The sequence below is a fragment of the Bison bison genome, unplaced genomic scaffold (genome assembly GCF_000754665.1).
Source record: "Bison bison bison isolate TAMUID 2011002044 unplaced genomic scaffold, Bison_UMD1.0 scf7180017864098, whole genome shotgun sequence".
Classification (NCBI taxonomy): Eukaryota; Metazoa; Chordata; class Mammalia; order Artiodactyla; family Bovidae; genus Bison; species Bison bison.
Genome location: NW_011494670.1, coordinates 5,639,330 through 5,663,993, shown reverse-complemented (window position 1 = coordinate 5,663,993; position 24,664 = coordinate 5,639,330). Strand labels below are relative to the sequence as shown.

General features: G+C 40.0%; 1 protein-coding gene across 1 annotated transcript in view; it reads left to right on the top strand.

The window, feature by feature from the left end:
- The window catches only part of MORC1 (MORC family CW-type zinc finger 1), a 164,378-nt gene that overhangs the window by 4,318 nt on the left and 135,396 nt on the right, over positions 1-24,664 (top strand). Inside the window, exons 3-8 of the mRNA XM_010838592.1 lie at positions 2,743-2,777; positions 9,931-9,999; positions 13,222-13,312; positions 13,961-14,069; positions 20,495-20,654; positions 22,422-22,527. Of these exons, the coding sequence (XP_010836894.1) occupies positions 2,743-2,777; positions 9,931-9,999; positions 13,222-13,312; positions 13,961-14,069; positions 20,495-20,654; positions 22,422-22,527 (570 nt within the window). The remainder of the gene's footprint in view (positions 1-2,742; positions 2,778-9,930; positions 10,000-13,221; positions 13,313-13,960; positions 14,070-20,494; positions 20,655-22,421; positions 22,528-24,664) is intronic.

Genomic DNA, 24,664 nt, shown 5'->3' with positions numbered 1-24,664 from the left:
AATATATTATATATTATTTATATTGATAAGTATATTCCCTGCCACTGATTGATGACTATATTTCAGTGTTTTACATTTCCCCCTCATTTTTAGCTTTAGAAGGGAGGTGACTGTGTAGCCATTTAACCAGCCATCAAGACCTCCTTCCTGTTCAGCAAAGTTCAACACTAAGTAAAAAGTCACTAGCACCTCTTTTTGTGAAACTCTGCAGAACAAATGGAATCATAGTCATCAAAAAAAGGAGGGAAAAGAAGAAAAAAATAAAGTTCGTTGGTCAGAAGAGCTGTGAACTCAACTTAGATAGAGCTAACAGGGATCCAGCCACTGCACATGAATGTTTGTGGTTAGTCTCTCTAGAGCAGGACAGGGTTTCTACTGTTTGCGTCTGCTCAAGCTCTGAAGCAATAGTCCTGTATCCACTAACCCTGTGTCCTACTAAAGTTCTGTTTTCAGCAACTTGATACCTGTAACTGTGAAAGAATGTACTGGTCCATTTTGCCACTGTCTTTTCTCCTATAAAGTTGTTTCACTTATTCATTTTAACAAAGGAGGGCAAGTAACACCAGAGTATAGAAGAAATCGAACAATGGGACTAGTTTATAGAGAGTGACTGGCAAAGAAAGATTGACTGCAGACTCAGGGGAGTGGTAGAAATATGATCAATTGAGCAATTCTTTGAGCAGCGCTTGTAATCTGGCAGCACCTTGACCAAGTCTAGCTTGCCTCATGTTTGACTCATAGTGAAACTTTGTACAGTATTCGTAAAGAATAAGAGGAATGAATTGTTTATAAAGTTTGAGAAGATGAAGTGCCATGTAAAAAAACAAAGCACTGGATCCCGTGCTTTTTTCCCCCAAGATTATATGTAGCAACTTTGAGACCAGCTCAATAGGATCAGCCGTGTAGCAGGCGCTCTCTTGGGACCAGCCTGTGTCTTCAGCTTTGCCATTCCCAGGGTTCTCCGTGGCCAGCCTGAACTCCTCAACTTGTCTGTCTTCAGGGGATACTGGAGTTTGTCACCACTGCTTAGACGCCAGTAATTGACAACAAATAAAGCTATTTAACAGACCTACTCAAGATACTCTGTCGCTCTTATGAAGGTCTTCTTAAAGTCCCAGTGTTACTCTGAGATGTTATTTCATACCCTTGTATTCAAGATTTTGATGGTTTCCTATACTTGTCTAAATTAGAACTGGATGGTATTAAAAGAATGTTGTGGAAAGAGTAGGAAAAACTATGATGGGACAGGAAGAAAATCCTTAGGGGACTCCTCTTAGTACAACAGGTGTTCAGAGAGAAAGTACCTGCGTTCAAGTATAAAGCTTATTATGAATGTCTTAACATGCTATAAAGGTGAATGACTTTTCTTTGTCTTACCCCATGAAATTTCTCTGTGAAGAAATTGTTTCTATGAAAATAATTTTAGTACAGTGGCATTGATTGAGCGATTATTGTATACCTGATATCTTGTATAATGCATGCTTATATAATGGAAATTATGATACCTGTGTGTCATGCGTTGTGGTAGGGATTAGATGGAAAGGTTTAAGAATACCTCATTCAGAATTTGTCACATAGAAAATGCTCAAGAAATGGCCATGGTAACTCCAGAATTTCTGTGGAGGAAGCATTAGACGAAGCAGTTGGGTAGAGAAAGGAGCTAAGGGGCCAACTTTGTATAACAAGGACAGTGTACCTACCTGATTGACCTAGGCTAGTTTTGGGTTGAGACTTACAGAAATTTTGGGAGACACAGGTTTTCCCGTCTGAGTCCCACTGGTTGTTACTATTCTGAGCTTCCTTCTAGATTCCCCTCAACATCCTTACTTCCCCATCAGTTAAGACCTCATTGTCTTCCTCCTTTCTCTCATAGCTTTCATGTGGAAACCTGGATCTTCTGGCTCTTTTTCCTTGCCTTTTAAAGTTTTCACTTTAAAAGTTAATTTAAGAAAATACACAAATAGTGTCTGTGAATTGTAGACAACTAAGAAAAAAACTAAGGCACTAGTGACCTCATCATGGGGGGGGGGGTGTATACAACTTACTTCTCTGTAAAAAGCCAGGTATTAAGTATTTTCACCTTTGAAGGCCACATGTCCTCTGTTGAAGCCACTCAAATATACCATTACAGTGTGAAGGCAGACTGTAGGCAACATGGAAACAAATAAGTAAATGACAATATGTAAATAAGTGGTCATGATTGTGTTCCATTAACTTTATTCACAAAAAGTAGTTATGGTCAAGATTTAGCCCATAGACCATAGATTGTCAGCCTCTGACCTAGAGAAAACCCCTGTTAACATTTGATCTTTTTCCTTGTAGATAAACACATTATATCATATATGTTCCTTTGAAATGTGATTATATGGTACACATAAGCAATTTTTTTGTTCTAAAATATACAAAAATCTTTATATGACTTCTGGATTATTTTCCAACCAACTTTTTTAATGTTCATATTCATTTTCTTGAGCTTCTTGTGTAACTACCACTAAATTCTATCTCTTTTAAATTTCTGAATTTTAGGCTTTGTAGCATTCTCAAATTATGAGTGATCATAAATCTTAGTCTACAAATGCAGGGAAGAATATTTTAGTAATTGTTTTTAAAGAAACTTAAGTGGGTTTCTCCATTGTTTGTTACCTGACAATAGATCATCTGTCACATGAGCAATTCAGATTAATGTAATTTTCAAAAACACAATATCAAACTGAAGCAATAATATTTTTATATTGTTTTCAGAGATGCAGGGGCTGCGAGACTTGATGTGTTTTCAGGTGAGCACATTTGCTTTTTTATTTTTTATTCTAATGGAAAACCCTGTAGTTATTTTGATTTCCTTTTATTTCATGAAAATCAAACCACATTCTAGAGATTATTAATGCAATCTAAGTGCTTCATGAGTTCAGGGACCCTGTGGGGAGCCAGGTTGAGAACAGTACACTCTGAGTGAAATTGTTCACTTGTTAGGGGACTCATTTACAAAATTAGATCTTCCAGGGTTTTGTGAAAGCAGCAGAGTGATTTGGAGCAGTTTGTCTGCCACGGAAAAACTGTTTTATTTTAAAATGAATATTAACTTGATGGGTATTCATTATTAACTGTATGTCATTCCCAACATCACAGTTTTAAAGTGCATAAGTGAATGTGCAGTGTGAATGTTGGACGGCCATAACATTCAAACCAAGCTTGTTGTCTTTATTGACTTAATTTTAGTCACCAAATATTTATTTCACTTACTGGTTTTTTTTCATTAGAACACAGAGGAAGTTAGGTTTGTGATCCAGTCCTGTAGTTAACACAACCTGGAGAAACAGCTGTTGTGTTAAAGCTGATCCCCAATCCAGATCCTGTCAGCTTTCCTGTAAATATTGGCTGGTGGTCACAGGCCAGGGGATGTGGTTCATGATGTAAATCCTTATCAGTATTTAAAAAGCGACTCAGTTCAATTCAGTTTTCTAAGTGTTTAAGATTTGTGCTAGGTGGGTGCCTCTGGCCCATGAGGAAAAGGTTTTGGTTCTGGTTCATGGACATCTTGAAAGATTTGAGGAAACAAAGTAAATGCCACTCTTCTTCCCTTTCTATTCCCCGGGTTCTTAGGAGTTTGAGAAATAAAATAAGAGCATTGGTCTTCATTGCTGACAAAGTCTAGGTGGAGTGTGGAGCTCGGTGTGGGAGAGCGTCAGGCACTCGCCCTTATAGCGGCACTGTGCTCTCTGCAGGCAGCTCGCTCTCAGAGGGAACAGGAGAGATTTGAGCTGCACCTTCTCATAGGTTATTCTTCCCCAGATTACTAGTCAGATGAATGTGCTCATTGCTCCAGGAGAAGGTGATCAAGAGACAGAAAAGGGTGGGCCCCTTACCACTGCTGATTGAACTCCATTCCCCATAGGAGGAAATGTCAGCAGTGGAGAAAAAGTGATCTTCCATCCATATCCAATTATATAAGTGAAAATGGGATAAAATGTCTCTTGCCTAGGAGATGCTCAAAGCATGGTAGGAACACAAAGAAAGAGGACCTCTTATTAAAGAGCCAGGGGTTGAAATATGGATATGATTTGTGTTAAGTAGTGTAGGAAGAGAAGAATTTTCCCATCTGAGGAATAATTGTGAGAAAAAGAATGGAGGTAGACTAGTTCGGAGACTCATTCATTTATTCAATAACAACTTATTGAGTATCTATTATGAATGAGCCAAGCAGTTTTTCTGGGTGTTAGGGACAGAGCAAGGAGCACCATGTTTGATGAAGCCTGTCCACTCATGGAACATGCATCCTAATGAGGATAGCTAGGCAATAAAGAAGTGGACAAGTAAATAATATACCAGGCCATAATAAGTGCTAAAAGGGAAAAAGAAGACAGGGCGATAAGAGAACAGAGAGTGATGGGAAAGATATTCTGTTTTTAATGGGGTGATTAGGGAAAGTTACTGTAAATAGGTAATAAGCTAGCCAAGACCTAAATGACAATGAGGGAGTGAGCCATATATATATTTGGAGAAAAAGCATCCGAGAGACAATGACTAGGCTAGGTTGACTAGAGCTAAGACTTAGAGCCAAATGGATGAGCACCTTGAATATCATACTAAGGTTATTTTCTTTCTGTAGCCAGTGAACCATTCAATAGTCTAGAGCAATGTCATTTGACAAATTAGAAATGTACTCTTTTCTTTTTAAAGAAAGTTACTCCAGCAAGTGATTACAGAATGGTTTGTAGATGGTTTGCAGAAGTATGAAAGGATACCAAACAAGGGGGTCTGTGGAATGATCTACACAAGATTTCATGAGGATTCAAACAAAGGCAGTGGTCCTCACAGTGGAGAAGGGAGGAAACATTCAAGCTGAATTTCATTCAGAGCACACATATGATTGATAAGGGGTTGAAGGGTTGAGAAGAATTATCTGGAATCACAGAGTTCAACACATGTGATCAAATGATCAGAATTCACACAGTATGTTCTTTTGAGGGAGTACAGGACACCAGCGGGGCATGGCAGTATTCACTTCACCCCACTTTCTCTAGCACTTGGCATTGTTACAAAAAATAAACAAGCATCTTTGTAGTTTGCATTGAAAGGGGCACTTTTTCTGTATTTAGGTTTTATGTGTTTTGTGAAAAACTGAACCTATGGTTTTTTTAATTTTAAATTACCTATTCATGTTATAAAATTTTTTATTGCTGCAAACCATAATATGGCTATCAACCCAGCAAATTGATTTTTCTTGAAAAAATGAAAAAGATAAACTAGGGCAAAGGCTTATGTACCAATAGATAGAATTGGTATCGGGGTACAAAGTTAAGCACTGGACTAGTTTTTAAATTATTTACTGAGACATGTGAGTTACTTTCCAATCTTAAGTTTCCTTTAGGGCTATAAAATCCAAAGTGAATATATTCAGACATGGCTGTTTTATCTGTCTGTGTGTACTAGTTCTAGTAAACATGGATACTCATTCCATACATTTTTTAGTGCTTGCCAAGTGGCAGGCTCTGGGCTAAGCGATGAATATACACAGTGCCTCCTTTTAAGAAATCACCATCCTAGTAAAGGATCTGTGGAAAATATAGTATGCAGTTTCACTTTTATGAGTAGAAGGCCCTTAGCTTTCATCATATCTCTGAGTTATCTGAGTTTCAAAAAGTAGAAGAACCACTTGTCTGGAAGAGAAATGGATGCATCAGCAGGTGTTTGAATATACTTTGAAAAGTAGGAAACACAAGTTACAAGGAAAACGTTCATTATGGCCATGTGATGATGTGGAAGAATTAGGAAGTCTTCCTAGGAGAAACAGTATGAACTAGAGACTGAAAGGAAAATAGGCCTGAGTCTGGAGAATCAAGCATGGAAAGTGGGAAGGAGCAAAATATATAGTTGCTTGAATCTGGAGAGAACATAGGACACTGATAGTGTTGAAGAATGTTTGAGATGTTTGAGATTAAGCCCAGGGTGATTATTTGTATGGAAGTGGAAGAGTGCAGGGAAAAGGCAATGGCACCCCACTCCATTATTGTTGCCCGGAAAATCCCATGGATGGAGGAGCCTGGTGGGCTGCAGTCCATGGGGTCACTAAGAGTCAGACACGACTGAGTGACTTCACTTTCACTTTCCACTTTCATGCATTGGAGGAGGAAATGGCAACCCACTCCAGTGTTCTTGCCTGGAGAATCCCATGGACGGAGAAGCCTGGTAGGCTGCATTCCATGGGGTCGCACAGAGTCAGACACGACTGAAGTGACTTAGCAGCAGCAGCAGCAGCAGCAGCAGAAAGAGTGCAATATGGGCAGGGGAGAGGATAGCAAGGGATGAGCATGGAGGGTGCATTAGGGTTCTTCAGAGAAACAGAACCATTGGTAGGTAGACAGAGATCTCTGCCAACCTCGTTCTCTCTCTGCCCTCTATATCTATCTATCTGTCTGTCTGTCTGTCTCAGTCTCTCTCATTCTATCTGATAGACATATAATAGACAGAGAGGAAGAGGAGGAGGAGCATTATTTTAAGGAGTTGATTGACTTAATTATGGGGGCTGGCAGCTGTGAAATTTGCAGGGCAACTGGCAGGTTGGAAATCCAGGTGAGAGTTGATGTTGTAGTCTTGAGTTATAAATCTTTAGGCAGGTCAGCAGCCTGTACGCTCAAGCAGGGTTTCTGTGCTACAGTCTTGAGGCAGAAAATTGATGCTTCTTTGGGAAACCTCAGTCTTTGCTTTTACAACCTGTAACCAATTGGATGAGGCCAACCCACATTATAGAGGGTATCTGCTTTACTTACAATTAGCTGATTATAAATGTTAATTATATTCAGATGCTTTCATAGCAACATCTAGTTGACCAAACAACTGACACCATAGCTTAACCAGGTTGACACATAAAATTAACCATCTTAGAGAGGTAGGAGGGTCAGTTTATGAAAGACAGCTAGATTTGTTAACTGGTTTGGCTTTCATCCTGTGGGCAGTGGGAAGGTGTGCAAGGGTTATAAGCAGTTCAGTTCAGTTCAGTAGCTCAGTTGTATCCGACTCTTTGCGACCCCATGAACTGCAGCATGCCAGGCCTCCCTGTCCATAACCAACTCCCAGAATTCACCCAAACTCTTGTCCGTTGAGTTGGTGATGCCATCCAACCATCTCATCCTCTGTCGTCCTCTTCTCCTCCTGCCCTCAATCTTTCCCAGCATCAGGGTCTTTTCAAATGAATCAGCTCTTTGCATCAGGTGGCCAAAGTATTGGAGTTTCAGCTTCCACATTAGTCCTACCACTGAGCACCCAGGACTGGTCTCCTTTAGGATGGACTGGTTGGATCTCCTTGCAGTCCAAGGGACTAATAAGCAGGAGAGCAGTGAAACACATGATTGGCTGTAGACTGGCTGCACTCTCTCATTTGTGGGAGCAAGGAGTACAGGGGGTAGGGACTGCTGCTGGAATCCAGAATAGAGATGGTAGTTTCCTGAACCAAGGCAGTATTGTGGGGATGGAGAAAGTGGTAAAATTTGAGAAACATGAGGAGGTGGAATTGAGAAGGCATGTTTCTACATCAGGTAAGGAAGTGGAGAACTTGATCCTCAGACTTTGACTCAGGCAGCCAAAGCCTAATGGCAGAGTGATGCCATTTATTGAGCAGGAAGCACCAGAAGGAGGAGATAGTCTGACGAGGGAGAAGGTGCTGTGGTTTGCTTTGGACATGCATACTTATCTGATGGCTCAGATGGTGAAGAATCTGCCTGTAATGCAGGAGACCTAGGTTCAATCCCTGGGTCAGGAAGAAAATCCCCTGGAGGAGGGTATGACAACCCACTTAGAATTCTTGCCTAGGGAATCCCATGGGCAGAGGAGCCTGGCAGGCTGCAGTCCATGGGGTCGCAAAGAGTCGGACATGACTGAGTGACTAGACATGTGCGCGTACACACACACACACACACACACACACACACACTTAACAAATAGAAATCAATCTGAGATCCATAGTTTTAAGGGACTGAAGTAAACAAGGCCAAGCCTCAGTACTAGGGGAGGGAATATTACACTTTGAGGTGCTGATTGTCTATAAGCCCTCATTGGAATTTATAGAACAATTAAGCATTGTATGGGCTTCCAAGGTGGCTCAGTGGTAAAGACACCACCTGCCAGAGCAGGTGATGCAGGTTGGATCCCTGGATCAGGAATATCCCCCAGAGAAGGAAATGGAAACCCACTCCAGTATTCATGCCTGGGAAATCCCATGGATAGAGAAACCTGGCAGGCTCCTCTGGGGTTGCAAAGAGTCAGAAATCACTGAGCGACTGAGCATGCATATGTAACTCTTGGGAATTTTGAGTCTTTTCTCCCATTCACCAAAAAAAATGCCCTGCTTTCTTAGATGAGAACTATGTACCAACAGCTGCAAAATCAGTTGTTGCAACTGCATAGCCTGAGACTTCTGTCAGGTGGTTCCAAGTTCTGATAAACCTTAGGGTAATCAGGAGGAGCTGCTATTCCTAAACTCCATCCGAGACCAGTTAAATTATCTCCCGATGATTCACATATGCAACCAAGGTTAAGAACTACTGCATTGCGCAGAGAACTCAACTGGAGTTGAGTAGAGAAGTATCAGCCTTGGTCAGGGGAGGGCTGAACCCTCGTAAAGAGGGTAGGAATATTCTGACACAGAAGTTGAGGTAAGCAGACCAGAAATCAGGTAGAGAGAAGAGCTGGAGAAATGAGATGGTTGGGGAGATCCAAAGGGTTTGTAAACAGGAAGTGAATTGGAGGAGGGGGGATTACAAGTGAACACATGACCAGAACATTATGAACACAGAAAGCTCAGGTAAGATTTTTTAGGTACTTATTTATAGATTATCTTGAACATTTAAAAATTGTGGATTAGAGGTAACCATTGAACACAGAGTTGACTTCACTGGTATGCTAGAAATGAATCTGTAAGGATGGAATTAGTAAATCGATGGCTGCCCGGTGATGGGCTGGGGGTGATTGATAGAGCATGGAAGGGTCGGAAGGGAGAGACCTCAGAGGGCAGGAGGAGGCACCTGGGATAACGGTTATGTTCACTACCTTGATGTGATGGTTCCACAGACATTTACCTGTGTCAGATTGTACATGTTAAATATGTGGAGCTTTTTTATGTGTGATCTGTTTCTCAATAAAGTTGTTACCGAAAGAGAGAGGCTTCTTAGAATTGATATATCTAAATGTTGAAATTACTTTGAGAGCCAGATTACGAACTGTGCATTGAAATTAGTCTTCATTACTTTTAGTTAAAACTTCACAATTTTTAAATAAGAGATTATATTATGTAATTGAATGATATCTCTTCATAATCAAAATTGATTCCAAATAACTTAGGTATTTTCAAAAATATTTACATTTTCAAGAGGTAAATATTTGCTGCCACTAAGCAGCAGCCACAAATGGCTCTTACGGAAATTAGCTACTTGGAAGAGAGCCTGATGAGTTTAATGAGAATGACCTGGATTGACTTTGAAATTAGTGCTTTGGTGGAAGGGTATCAGCATTGATCAATTTGATAGAGAGATCCTGGAGTCACATCCCTGGCTCCTTTTATTCCCTCCTCCAGGGAGAAAACACCTGAAGTTTAAAGGACCAGTCCGATTCCAAAACAGGGTATGTCATACGGTCAGTCCAGGTCAGTTGCACAGTTATATCCAACTGTTTGCAACCCCATGGACTGCAGCATTCATGCTGTATATGTAGTTTATTAACATGTTTTAAGTCAGTTTAAAGCCCTTTTGTTGCCTGTTTTCCCGCTGCGGTTTCTCATGAAACTATAGCCAAGATGACTTTCTGAGCTTCTTCCTTGTGCCATAATTCTGTCACTCAGTGGCTGCATTTGGGGAGGACAAATAATTATGTGAGCAGCATGCCTTTCTGATGAACAAATTAAGCCCACTATTTATTAGTAATAACTGCTTTCCCTTACAGTGGATAATGAAGAACTGCAGGGTGGATTCATGTTATGCTTCCTGGATGATGGATGTGGTATGAGCCCTGGTAAGTTAATTATTTAGATTCCTACCTGCCTGTTAGAACAAACAGTCTGAAAACCCATAAAATAAATAAGAATAAATTGAGCTATGTATATAAAATCTGGTATGGAGCTATTAGGGAAAATAACCCCCAGACTTATTGTTGAGCTTTTTAGGCTTAAGTGTTCCCTCTGACAGAATAAATTCATTGTAACCATCTGAAGCAAGACCAAAAGTGAACATAAATCAGTATTGCTGGAAAAATGACAGATGTAAGGTACAGATTTCTTATAAGGAAAAGCATCTGGGAATGAATGAACCAAACGGTAATTGGAAGGACTCTGAGATGATCTATAGCACACCCTGCAGGTACTACTTGCAAGAGACCCGAGGCAGTTTCAAGTGGCTTTACACTGTTTAAAATTTTCTGCTTAACCTTCAGGTGTAGGGGTCACCTTTTCTTGTTTTTAGTGGTTTGTGTTTCTTCCCTGCGTATTCAAAGGTTTAGCTGCTTCAATTGAATGTTCTCATTATTGTGAAAGCATCTGCCATGCATTGCATGATTTATCTTTGTATCTTCAAGGCTAGTAAAAGGCAGTACATAGTAGGTACAGATTACTGTTTGCTGTGGAATTGAGATACTATTCCTTTAGGGAAAGGATTTTCATGAATTGAGATACCTTATCCTTGAGTTCCTCATTTTGTTTTATTTCTTATATTTTTGGCTGTGCTGGGTCTCTGTTGCTGCGTGCAGGCTTCTTCTAGTTGTGGTAAGAGGGGATTGTAGTGTGCGGGCTCACTCATTGCGGTGGTTTTCCTGCTGCAAGGCCAGGCTCTAGGGTGTGCAGGCTCAGTCGTTACGGCACCTGGGCTTAGTTGCCCCGAAGCAGGTGGAATCTTCCTGGGCTAGGGATTGAATCCATGTTCCCTGATTTGGCAGGAAGATTCTTAACCACTAGACCACCAGAGAAGTCCTCCTAGAATTCTTATAACAGTTGTGTATATCCCACAAGCCAGATTTAACAAACGGTGAGGGAGTTCAAATAATATGAAGTGTTCCGGTCAGTTCCACACCAGAGGAAAGAATGATCGTCAGGGCTAATAGAAACTCAGAATAAAAACTAAAGCAATTATATTCAAGTCTCAGAAGACCCCCTTGGTCTAAATAGTCAAAGACTATGTGTGATATATTCTAAGGCAATTCTTTAAAAAAGAAGCAACTCTTTTACATGGGTCCAAAAACAAAATAATCAAAACACACACAAGTGACAAGTGTGAAGAAATCCACACTTCAGTTGACAGATACAGTTGTATTTTAAGAAGGGTCACTAGTGTTGAGAGCAATTCTTTATTAACATTGGAACTCAAGTGTTAACTGAAAATAAAATCATCTATCAGTTGTCCAAGCTGAGTTGGTTCAGGCTCAACCTTTTGGAAGAGGTGATGTCCAAACTCTTTGCATTTCCAGCCTTGCCCCTTTCTAGTGCATTCCTCACACAGCAATCCTGAGTGGAATTTTTTCTTTTAATAGATCATAGTGATGCCCTTGATTAAAGCCCTTAGTCGTTTCTCATTACTTTTGAATAAAATTCATACTCCCAACACTTTCAGTTTCTTGCATTACTTGGCCTCTGTCCACCTCTTTGACCTTTTCTCGTACCTTGCACTCCCTTGCTTATAGCACCCCAGCCACACCTGGCTGGCCCTCCATCATTTGACTCTCAAGTCAGAGGACACCTTATGAAGGAGGCCTTTCCTGAGCATTCTGTCTGCAAACTACATTTTTGTTAATTCCCATAACATTCTCCTGGTTTTGTTTCCCTCACTTAATACTCTCCGAAAGGATCTTGTTTGTCTGCTTTTTTCTCATTCCATGACATAAAGTTATTGAGGACAGGGATCCTGTCTGTCTTATTCAGTGTTCTGTCCATGTGCTCAGAACTCTGGCCACCGTACATGAGAGTCTGTTCAGCATGTGATAAAAACCGTAGGATTTGGTCTACAACTCTGGGTTATAGTTCTGGGGGTACCATTTATTAGTGTGACCTTGGGAAGGTTACATAAACTTCAGAAACTTAAATTTCCTCATCTGTAACATGCAGATAATATCTTCCTTGTAGGCTTGCTGTAAATATTAAATAGGTGGTGCAAATAAAGTATATGCTGTAGTCCCTGGCATATACTGAATGATCAATAAGGGGTAGCTAATACTATCATTATTGATACCCTCATCTAATCGTTAACCCTTAGTAAGAGCATGTGATAAAATGTCCAGGTAGCTTCAGACAAGTGGAGTGGCTTTACACAACCATGCCACTGCACTATAGCATGTCTGCACCCAGCCTCACACGGGGTCCTTAGGACAGATCTGGGGTGTGTATGCAGGGCATGTAGCCCAATTGGGAGACCCATTTCTGTCTTTCCTTTCCCTGGGAGCATGCCTGTTTCTTGGAGGTGTGTATGTTTTGAAGTTAAGAGGATTCTTTTCCAGAATTCCAGAATGCCTGGAGAGATCAGGAGAATAACTCTCAAAGTCAGAAATAGATAGCCCTTCTTCCCCAGTTAGCAACCTCACATGGGGCTGGATAAGGGCCAAAACCATGGGAAAATTACCAGTGGTACAAATAATTATAGCATCTTTAATTTATTAGCATTTATCAAATGGCATGTATTGTTTTCAAGGTTGATACATCATCTCATTTATTCCTTTTATCTTTGTCAACAACTCTGTGATGCGTTCAGTTCAGTTCAGTCACTCAGTCGTGTCCAACTCTTTGTGACCCCATGAATTGTAGCACGCCAGGCCTCCCTGTCCATCACCAACTCCTGGAGTTCACCCAAACCCATGTCCATTGAGTTGGTGATGCCATCCAGCCATCTCATCCTCTGTCGTCCCCTTCTTCTCCTGCCCCCAATCCCTCCCAGCATCAGAGACTTTTCCAATGAGTCAACTCTTCGCATGAGGTGGCCAAAGTATTGGATGTGTTAATAGCTCCCATTTAGGGTCAAGGAAATTAAGGCTGTACTTCCCAGGGTGACACAGCTAGGTCTCTCTGACCTCTTGTCAGTACATTGCTCTTAAGATCCTGGTCAGAGATTATGAAGCCTGACAAAGATCATTTTCTCTGCACTCATGCAAGAAGTATGGGTCTGCCCTAATATATGTGTGACATCCTGACAACTGGACCTCTGGCCAATGTGAAGACTCCTATGTCCTAACCACTTATATTGTCTTTGTCAATTGTAGAGGAAGCGTCAGATATCATTTACTTTGGAACATCCAAGAAACGATTATCAACCTTGAAGTTTATCGGGCAATATGGCAATGGCCTTAAAAGGTGAGGACTTCTTTCTTATAATGTAAGTATTATTGCTGTTGGTTATCAGGAATGATATTTGGTTAAAGAAAGTCTTACTGAGAATGATCCAAGTTTGAAAAACTTAAAAAAGAATATAAACCCAAGAGTCCTACCTTGTTTTATAATTTCCATGCCCAAACTGACTTAAATCTTTACTTTACAAATAGAGTTTAAAATTTAATTCACAAATAGAGGATGAATCTCCTTTTCAGAGATTAGGAAGTAACACCCGTGTACCGTAGAGCTTCTGTGTTTGTTTCTTAATGCATGTCTTTGCACTGGCGTTATATGTGTCCAGAGCTTATGTGATTAGTCTGCTCAATGAAAAGTGAGGACATGAGGCCACGGCTACCTGTGTGGCATCTACCAGATGATCCTTCTTTGCTGCAGCCCTAGACAGCACCTTATCTCAGCAGTCATATCTTAAGTGAGAATGTGGGGCTGGATTAGTTCAAACTCTGCTCTGTTTTGAGAAAACAAACAACAAAAAAATATTTTTACACTCCCTTGGTTAAGAGTCAGCAAAACAGTGGAGTCATTTCAGTGAAAAGAACAATATTGTGCTCCTCTGTCCCTTCTCTCTAATGTTTGAGATATAAACCATTATATTCTTGATTTTTAATATAGCGGATCCATGAGGATTGGAAAAGACTTTATTCTTTTTACAAAGAAGGAAGAAACGATGACCTGTGTATTTTTTTCTCAGACATTCTGTGAAAGAGAAGGTCTGAGTGAGGTAAGGGTTGAGAGTTTCCTTTGGTTTCCATGGTAATAAAGTTATTTTAATTTACCATTCAGGAGGTAAAGTCTATCATGGGTGCTTTCCTATTATGATTTAGAAATTTAGGAATACATCTGGGAAATAGATAGAAGGTGGCTGGCCATTTTGGGGTCATTGGAGGCCTGTCCTATTGATCTTTTTTTGAATATTTTTTCTAATCCTAGCCTGTTTTCAGAACATTATTTATTATCCATGTACGCATATCTTCCAGAATAAGAGGCTCCCTTTGGCACTGTGAGATTTTTGGAAGCCTGCAAAACATTTCCACCACCTATCCATAAATAGGTTATCACTTTTAAAGTAAATAGAATATTAAATTCAGAAGATTTGGAAAACAACATCTGAAGAAACTGAAAGCAAAACAGATTTAAACATATTACTCTCTTGACCATAATTTTAGCTCCCTTTTCTGACCCAGAGACATTTTATTAATTTGCAGCATTTGAGTTTTAGTATTATGAACATCAGTTATAATTCAGGATAACAAATATATGTTGAGTAACTGCTGTCTGCGCAGTGCTGGATATACCCTGTGGAAGGTAGAAAACAAGAAGACCACCTGACCATCAGAGTGTTTTCAGTTTGGTCACAAAATAAAGCAGACATGTATGAATTGGATAAATAACAAAATGAAGGTATTTTAAAAGCATGCTGTTCCATGAGTGTGTATTCCTGGTATTAGTAAATTGTCAAAAGCAGGATATGGATGAAGAGACTAGACAGCCTTGAGTGAGAGTTTATGGGGAAAAGACCACTTGCATCTGGAAAGGCTGGAGTGGTGAGAAATGGCGCGTGGCAAGTCTCAGACCTGAGATGACTGTGGGTTTGGAGGACAGTATGGAGATGTAGGATTGTCCAGCAGGAGCCCAGCATGTCTGCTGGCAGTGCTGGAGTCTGGCTAGTTAATAGGAGTAGTCTAGAAGCAACAGAGAATAGCTGAGTGGGATTCTGACATGAGGAAAAGCAATACTTTAAGCATTTGTGTTGTACTTTATGTGTGTAAAGGACATGGGAAATTGGGCCAAAGCTGAGATTATAGCTTTCCTAAAATGAGCCATTTCCTTTTTTCTTTTTTTAAAAAGTAAAACCAGTGACCTTCTCATTTCCACTTATATAGTGGCAATGACTTTCGACAAGGTTTGGTTAAGTTGCTCAGTCGTGTCCGACTCTTTGCCACCCCATGGACTGCAGCACGCCAGGCTTCCCTGTCCATCACCAACTCTTGGATCCTGCTCACACTCATGTCCATAGAGTCAGTGATACCATCCAACCATCCCATCCTCTTCGTTCCCCTTCTCCTCCCGCCTTCCATCTCTCCCAGCATCATGGAAAGATGCTGGGAATCTCATTTCTTTTCCAGTGAGTCAGTTATTCACATCAGGTGGTCAAAGTATTGGAGTTTCAGCTTCAGCATCAGTCCCTCCAATGAATATTCGGACTGATTTCCTTTAGGATGGACTGGTTGGATCTCCTTGCAGTCCAAGGGACTCTCAAGAGTCTTCTCCAACACCACAGTTCAAAAGCATAAATTCTTTGGTGCTCAGCTTTCTTCATAGTCCAACTCTCACATCCATACATGACCACTGGAACAACTGTAGCTTTGACTAGACAGACCTTTGTTGGCAAAGAAATGTCTCTGCTTTTTAATATGCTGTCTAGGTTGGCCATACCTTTTCTTCCAAGGAGCAAGCATCTTTTAATTCCATGGCTGTAGTCACCATTTGCAGTGATTTTGAAAAGTCTGTCACTGTTTCCACTGTTTCCCCATCTATTTGCCATGAAGTGATGGGACAAGATGCCATGATCTTAGTTTTCTGAATGTTGAGCTTTAAGCCAACTTTTTCACTCTCCTCTTTCACTTTCATTAAGAGCCTCTTTAGTTCTTCTTAGCTTTCTTCCATAAAGGTGGTGTCATCTGCATATCTGAGGTTATTGATATTTCTCCCGGCAATCTTGATTCCAGCTTGTATTTCATCCAGCCTGGCATTTCCCTTGATGTACTGTGCATATAAGTTAGATAAACAGGGTGACAATATACAGCAGCTAACAATGTTAGCTGATTATTTTGATATTTTCCTGCAGATTTCTGTGTAACATGCTTGTATTGTTACTTCTTGATTTGATTTCGGCATTATCTGTTAAGCTCCCACTATAAAAGATGAGGATTTATCTATTACTTTCTCTTTGCTCCTATCACACATCTACGTCCTTCCAATTCTCCACCTTCAATATAGCTTGATTTTAATTTTGGTTGTGTCAAATATTCAGTATTTTTATTATGAGACTATATAAGCACTATACTGTACACAATTATACCATATCATAAGCTATTTTTCCTTTTCCTGCAGAACTTTTTATTTTAATTGACAGTTAATAATTGTTTGCTTAGTGGTCTGTGTACTTGTCACTGTCACTGAATATTTGCTTGGTTTTATGTGTCTTTGTCACTGTGTTAATCCCAGTGGGCAAGCTAGTCTCCTGCCAGACAATTTCACCTGCTGTTTTGTCAGTTCCACTTTCCTGAAGGCCTCTGCTCTGCAGTCTTCTTAAATGCGGCCCCTCACACTCCTGCGATCCATGGTTGGTGTTCAGCTGCCATCCTGGGATCTGCCCCTGCCGTCATCTTGGCGGTTCTCTTCATCTCTCTAGTTTCAGATCATCTTCCCTAGCTTTCTGCCTCTTCTTGGTGTAACACATCCTCCATTAGCTTTCTCAGCAAGGGTGTATAAGAGGTAAAACATGTTGAGACTTCACATGCATGAAAATGTTTTTCTCCTACCCAAGCACTTAATGATAGTTTGTCTTGATGTTTTTTTCTTTAAATGATTTTTCTTTCATGATTTTGAAGGCATTGCTCCATTATCATATGATTTCTAGTGTTGTTCGTGAGAAGTCTGAAGCCGTCTTAATTCCTCGGTCTTCTGTGTGACCCATTCTTCTCCCCTCCGCTCTGTTTTCCGAGGGTCTTTCTCCCCAGTGTTCTGAGTTCAGTGTTTTGCCTTTGGGTGGGTTTATTTATACCCATTGTGTTGGGCGTTTATTGAATGTTTCAGTCTGAAAACTCATGTCCTTTAATTCTGTGCTATTCTCCTGTAGTAGTTGATGATTTTCTTCCATCTATATTATCTTTTCTTTCATTTTACAACATTTGTTCTTAGCTTGTGGATGTCCAAAGATGGTTTTACTTTCTTATCCTTTTTCTCCTGTCTTCCATCCTTAAATTATTGTTTTGTTTTCTGTGAGATTCTCTAACATTTATCTTGCAACCCTCTTACAGACATTTTTTGTAATCATGTTCTTTATTTCTAAAGAGTCTTTTTAGTCTCTCAATATTCCTTTTGAAAGATACATAGTTCTTATTTCATAGATACAATATTTCTGCTTAGATTCTGAAGATATTAACTATGATTAATTTTTTCCTCTGAAATTTTTATTTTCCTCTTATAGTTTTTGTTACCACTGAGTTGCTTTGTTTGTGCTTGTTTATTTGGTCTCTGTCTGTCACATTAGAGACTTTTCTTAGATCACTGTTATTCTTCACTACTTTAATATAGAATATAGTTCAGTTGCTCAGTCGTGTCTGACTCTTTGCGACCCCATGAACTGCAGCACACCAGGCCTCCCTGTCCATCACCAACTCCCAGAGTTTACCCAAACCCATGTCCATTCAGTCAGTGATGCCATCCAATCATCTCATCTTCTGTCATCCCCTTCTCTTCCTACCTTCAATGTTTCCCAGCATCAGGGTCTTTTCAAATGAGTCAGCTCTTCGCAGCCAAAGTATTGGAGTTTCAGCTTTAACATCAGTCCTTCCAATGAACACCCAGGACTGATCTCCTTTAGGATGGACTGGTTGGATCTCCTTGCAGTCCAAGGGACTCTCAAGAGTCTTCTCCAACACCACAGTTCAAAAGCATCAACTCTTTGGTGCTCAGCTTTCTTTATAGCCCAACTCTCACATCCATACATGACCACTGGAAAAAGCATAGCCTTGACTAGATGGACCTTTGTTGACAAAGTAATGTCTCTGCTTTTTAATATGCTGTGTAGGTTGGTCATAACTTTATTTCCAAGGAGTAAGTGTCTTTTAATTTCATGGCTGCAAGTACCATCTGCAGTGATTTTGGAGCTCAGAAAAATCAAGTCAGCCACTGTTTCCCCATCTATTTGCCATGAAGTGATGGGACCAGATGCCATGATCTTTATTTTCTGAATGTTGAGCTTTAAGCCAACTTTTTCACTCTCCTCTTTCACTTTCATCAAGAGGCTCTTTAGTTCTTCTTCACTTTCTACCATAAGGGTGGTGTCATCTGCATATCTGAGGTTATTGATATTTCTCCTGGCAATCTTGATTCCAGCTTGTACTTCCTCCAGCCCAGCATTTCTCATGACGTACTCTGCATATAAGTTAAATAAGCAGGGTGACAATATACAGTCTTGATGTATTCCTTTTCCTATTTGGAACCAGTCTGTTGTTCCATGTCCAGTTCTAACTGTTGCTTCCTGACGTTCATACAGGTTTCTCAAGAGGCAGGTCAGGTGGTCTGGTATTCCCATCTCTTTCAGAATTTCCCACAGTTTATTATGATCCACATAGTCAAAGGCTTTGGAATAGTCAATAAATCAGAAATAGATGTTTTTCTGGAGCTGTCTTTCTTTTTCGATGATCCAGCAAATGTTGGCAATTTGATCTCTGGTTCCTCTGCCTTTTCTAAAACCAGCTTGAACATCTGGAAGTTCACAGTTCACATATTGCTGAAGCCTGGCTTGAAATTTTGAGCATTACTTTGCTAGCATGTGAGATGAATGCAATTGTGCGGTAGTTTTGGAGAAGGCAATGGCACCCCACTCCAGTACTCTTGCCTGGAAAATCCCATGGACGGAGGAGCCTTGTAAGCTGTAGTCCACGAAGTCGCTAAGAGTCGGACACGACTAAGAGACTTCACTTTCACTTTTCACTTTCATGCATAGGAGAAGGAAATGGCAACCCACTCCAGTTTTCTTGCCTGGAGAATCCCAGGGACGGGGGAGCCTTGTGGGAGGCCGTCTGTCGGGTCGCACAGAGTCGGACACGACTGAAGCAATTTAGCAGCAGCAGCAGCATGCGGTAGTTTAAGTATTCTTTGGCATTGCCTTTCTTTGGGACTGGGATCTTTTCCAGTCCTGTGGCCACTGCTGAGTTTTCCAGATTTTAAGGTTAGTCCAATAAAATGCCAATTGAAAGCTCTGAGAATGTGGGTGGGGCTTGGCAGCCATGCAGGTCACAATAATACATACCAGGCTGTTTTATTGAGTAATCTTCAGTGTAATTTTCTTTATGTCTTTCCCTCTGGGCTGGTCAGGTATCTTAAAGAAGACTCCTACAGTCTTCTACCTGAAGGCCTAGCTGGCAGAACCTGGGAGCCAAATGAGAGAAGAGATCTGCAGTTCTCAGCATCCAATATGTGTACTTTCATTGAATCCCTCTAATCTCAGTAAGGGTTTCCCTGGTAGCTCAGCTGGTAAAGAATCTGCCTGCAATGCCATGGAGACCCTGGCTTGATTCCTGGGAGGAGGGATAGGCTACCCACTCCAGTATTCATAGGCTTCCCTGGTGGCTCAGAAAGTAAAGAATCTGCCCACAATGCGGGAGACCTAGGTTCAATCCCTGGGTTGAGAAGATCCCCTGGAGGAGGGCCATGACAACTCACTCCAGTATTCTTGCCTGGACAATCCCCAGGCAAGGGACACAGGAGCCTGGTGGGCTACAGTCCATGGAGTCCCAAAATGTCAGACACGACAGAGTGGCTAAGCACACAGCCTCAGTAAGGTCACCTGCCAACTGTGCCTGACATATCCTCTAATCCAGACATGCTTTGTTCCACTCTTTCCACAGAGTAAACATCCATTCCCTATGGAGGAGGGGGAGGAGCTAATGCCAGATGGGGAGCTGGACTGCTTGTAGCTCTCTTTTACCCCTACCTCTAGAGCTAATTCATGCCATCAGTCTCTGAGACTTTGAGGGAGCTCTGAATTGTAAATCAGTCTGGTACTTCTCATTTCTGGTATGGGCTTTGGATTGGTTACTTGGATATGCTGTCATACTTTTCAACTTCTGAAATGCTGATACTATTGTTTCCTCTGCCATCTGACCCATAATGCTGTAGGGGGCTGAGGTAGAGTCCATCAGTCACCATGTTCTGTAGTGGAACATTTTAGAATAAAACTCTTAAGTATAAATTTTTGTTTTGTGCCTCTTCCTTATCAAACTAGAATACCTGGGGCAAGTACACTCTTAACTTAGCGTTGTATAATTTGGAGTGAATTAGGGTCAGACCAAAAAAAAATGATGGTTTTTATCTGTGTATTTCATAGTAAATTGATGTGTTTTTTTTTAATAGGTTGTGGTTCCAATACCTTCATGGTTAACAAGAACCAGAGAATCTGTCACAGATGATCCTCAAAAATTCTCAACAGAATTGTCTATAATTTATAAATATTCTCCATTTAAAACTGAAGCTGAATTGATGCAGCAGTTTAATGTGATCTACGGCAAATGTGGTAAGATCATCACAACCCTGAAATTTTAATGTGGAAGTGTTTGTTTTCAGAGTCATACAAAAGACTGTAAATATGATTTCTATTTAAAATGCCATGTGGAATCTCATATGAGGCAGTTATTCATTTTATTTTTATAAATTTTGTCTTAGAGAATCCAAACAGGAATAACTCTTAAGTCACTGGCACTGGGAGAAATGTTTGTACTTGTAACAGCCTGGTGAAACCGGGTAAGGAGAGGTTGACACAGGCTATGATCATAGGGAATCACAGTCTCTGCCAGAGATAATCTCTCCCCTCATCTCTCTGTGTCAGGAGACTCTTTACTACAGCATCCAAGACTAGATGACCGCAGGACATGTAAGAGGGTTAGCAGTTTATCAAGTAACAAGTCCAGGCTTCTGTGGCAGTCTTTCTCCAGACTTGTACCACTTTTCATATCTAGAAGCAAAAAGATTCCTGCTCTAGAGAAAGCTATTTGCATTCTGCTTTTTCTAATGTTAATGTGCAAAATTCTATTCTGTTTATATTAAAATTCTGTTTTATGTTATGTTTATAGCAAATTTCTCCTCTAACTTGTGGTAGTTTGTTTAAAAGTAATGTTTTATGTCATCCTTTTCCCTTTCTCATAGAAGAAAAATAATGGCACTTAAATATTCATTTCATTAAGATATATGGTGTACTTTAAGGATGGTTAATGTATAATCTCTTTAGTTGCCTTATAATTGTGAAATACTGATGTATATACTACTGAAAGATATACTATTTCCTGAACACTTTTCTAAATGCCTTATAAAAATTAACTCATTTAATCCTCAAAACAACCCTTGTGTTTTAAGTGCCTCATGAGCTCTATCATCTAGATTAGGAAACTTACCTGAAGTCACTGTGATAGTAAATGGTTGGTCCAGGGTATTGACACATGTATTTAGGCTCCCAAGTCCAAGTCCAGATTCTTAGTCACTCTGCTGTTCTCCCCTCCATTTTAGTATTACCAGAAAGAAAAGTGTAATTGGTTGTTCTTCAAATTTCTCTGACAGTGCTGTTTGTCTTTATATTATAATCAACTTTATAAACAATTTGGGTTGTTTTTGTTTACTGTGATTTAGAGCAGGGATCAGCAAGCTAGGGCCTGCAGGTCAAATTGGCCCCATGGCTGTTTTTCTTAGTTACCATTTACTGGAACGTAGCTACATCATTCATCTGTGTATTCCCTGCAGCAGCTTTCATGCTACACTGTAGAGCTGAGTTGTGAGTAGTTGTAAGAAGCCTGCAAAGTCTGAAATATTTGTTTTTTGGCCCTTTACAGAAAAAGTTTACCAACATCTCTGTTAGTGTCTACTTCATATTTATACACATTTATACAAAGCAATACTTCATATTTATACAAATGGTAAAAATTCATCTTTGTTCTTATGTGCATTGATTTCAGTTCTGACAATGAGAGTTTTACCTATAATACAAATTTGGCTCAGGCTTCTAACAGTTTTTATAATGCAAATTATGAGAAGAATCCACACTGAAAGACATAATAAGTTGAATAGTTAAAAAGAAGCATGGTGCTATAGAAACTCAATGCTCTTTGGCAGAAAGTGGAATTTACTATAAGATATATATATTGAAACTTACCAAGTTTTATTTTATTTACTGAAGTACAAAAGAAAATTTAGTCTATAGCGGGCTTAATTCCCTAGGTGAGATAATAGCACCATGACTAATGCTTAGTGTAGTTAAATATTGACAAAAGTCAAACATCTATTTTTCCACTAGGTACTTTGCTGGTTGTTTATAACTTGAAGCTTCTGCTTAGTGGAGAACCTGAGTTGGATGTTAAAACTGACAGAGAAGATATACTGATGGCTGGAGCTCTTGGAGAGTGAGTATATGAGTGTTTGTCAGAACATGTGTCAACGATGCCAGTGAACTGGGGTTAGGAAACCTGCATCCTGATTCCAGGTTGGAGGCCACTGGGCCTCAGCACTAGAGCCATTCATTTTACCCCAATTACAGATAAAGTATGTTAGGCTGGACCTCTGATTCCCAAATCTGGCTGAGCCTGTGAGACAGCTTCTTGAGAAGTACAAGATCCTGTCTTATCCCACATCTACTGAGTCAGAATCTCTGGATATCAAGCCTAAGAATCAATATTTTTCATATGTTTCAGAGGTGATTCAGAGGAATATCGCTGAATGACAGTTCAGAATGGTCCTATGAACTGCTTACTTGCAGTTTATAAGTAAATAAATGGATATTCGTTTTTCTTGGCTATTGGGGATCCATAGGGAACAGAATGAGAAATTAGTAGGGGCATGGGTGAAAAAGTGTGGAGAAATATGAAATAGTGATTAAACCTAGATTTCTCTAAAGTAACTTTGTATTTCACTCTGTATTTAAAACTTATTAGCAGACAAATTGGGAGAGTAGCATTGACATGCATATACTACCAACTGTGAAATAAGTAGCTACTGGGAAGGTACTGTGTTACACAGGGAGCTGGGGTCGGTGCTTGGTACTCAGCACCAATCTTGGTGTGAAGACCTCGAGTGCTGGCATGGGAGGAAGGCTCAAGAGAGAGGAGATATAGGTACACATATAACTGATGTACTTTTTTGTACAGCAGAAATGAATGTAACATGTACAGCAATTATAGTCCAATAATAAAAAACTTTTAATGAAAGAGGAAGAAGGAAAAAAAAGCTTATTAGCTTAAACCTTTATTCTGTTAGTGTCAGAATGCTACAGTTAGAAGGGATTTTAAAGGAATTTAATCTGGACTGATTCATTTAATGAACAATTGTGGTTCAGTAGAAATACAGTGAAAGCCAAAAATATGAACAATATATGTCATCTTAAATTTATGAGTAGCTGCATTAGGAGAAGTAAAAAGAAATGGTTGTTATTAATTTAACAATGTTTTTATTTCATCAAATATATATAACATAATTTCGAAATTTCAGTATGCAAAATATTAAGACATTTTCCATTCAATTTTTTCCATTCCAAATCTTTGAAATCCAGTGTGGTTTACATGTGTACCACATATCAGCTTGGACTAGTGCTCAATAGCCACGTATGGCCAGAAGCTACGGTATTGGACAGTGACGTTTTAGACGAAGATATGGATGGAGGAGCCTGGTAGGCTACAGTCCATGGGGTCGCTAAGAGTCAGACACGATTGAGTGACTTCACTTTCACTTTTCACTTTCATGCATTGGAGAAGGAAATGGCAACCCACTCCAGTGTTCTTGCCTGGAGAATCCCAGGGACAGAGGAGCCTAGTGGGCTGCCGTGTATGGGGTCGCACAGAGTTAGGTATGACTGACGCAACTTAGCAGCAGCAGCGTTGAGACCCAAGTAAGCACATCAGCTTAGACAACTTTTTCTTTTCCCTTGGAAGTGAAATTTTGAAAGTTCTTTTCCCAGTTAGAGACTTTAACATATGATAACCCACTTTAAATTATCTTTTCTATATTTTTCTAATGTATATTTTTTCTCATCTCATTCTAAAATGTGGAATTCTCATTTTACACAGAAATAAAGGTGGTTGTTTTGTTTTGTTTTGTTTTAAATATCCAACCTAATTACCGTTCTACAAGTGTTGGGAACCCCTCTGCCAACATTAATATGCCAATATCAGAAAGGGTGCCCAGAACTGTTACTGGCACCTTCATTACTGTCTCCTCCTCTCTTGCTGGCCTTGTCCTCTACTTAAGGACTGGTTCCAAAACCAATATTTCATACTACTTAACAGCTTTGAGCTCAAATTTTCAAACAGTTATCTGTCAGAATGCCTTAGCCTTTCAACACTAGCATTAGGAAATAATATATTATTAGAGGAATACTTTGACAGCTAATTCTTTGGGGAAAATTCCTACTGTTCCCAGATTGTTTAATGAAGCTAGAAGCTTCTTAAGGCATTTGTTGTGCTGTGCTTAGTTGCTCAGTCATGTCCAACTCTTTGTGACCCCATGGACTATAGCCCCACAGGCTCCTCTCTGTGTGGGGATTCTCCA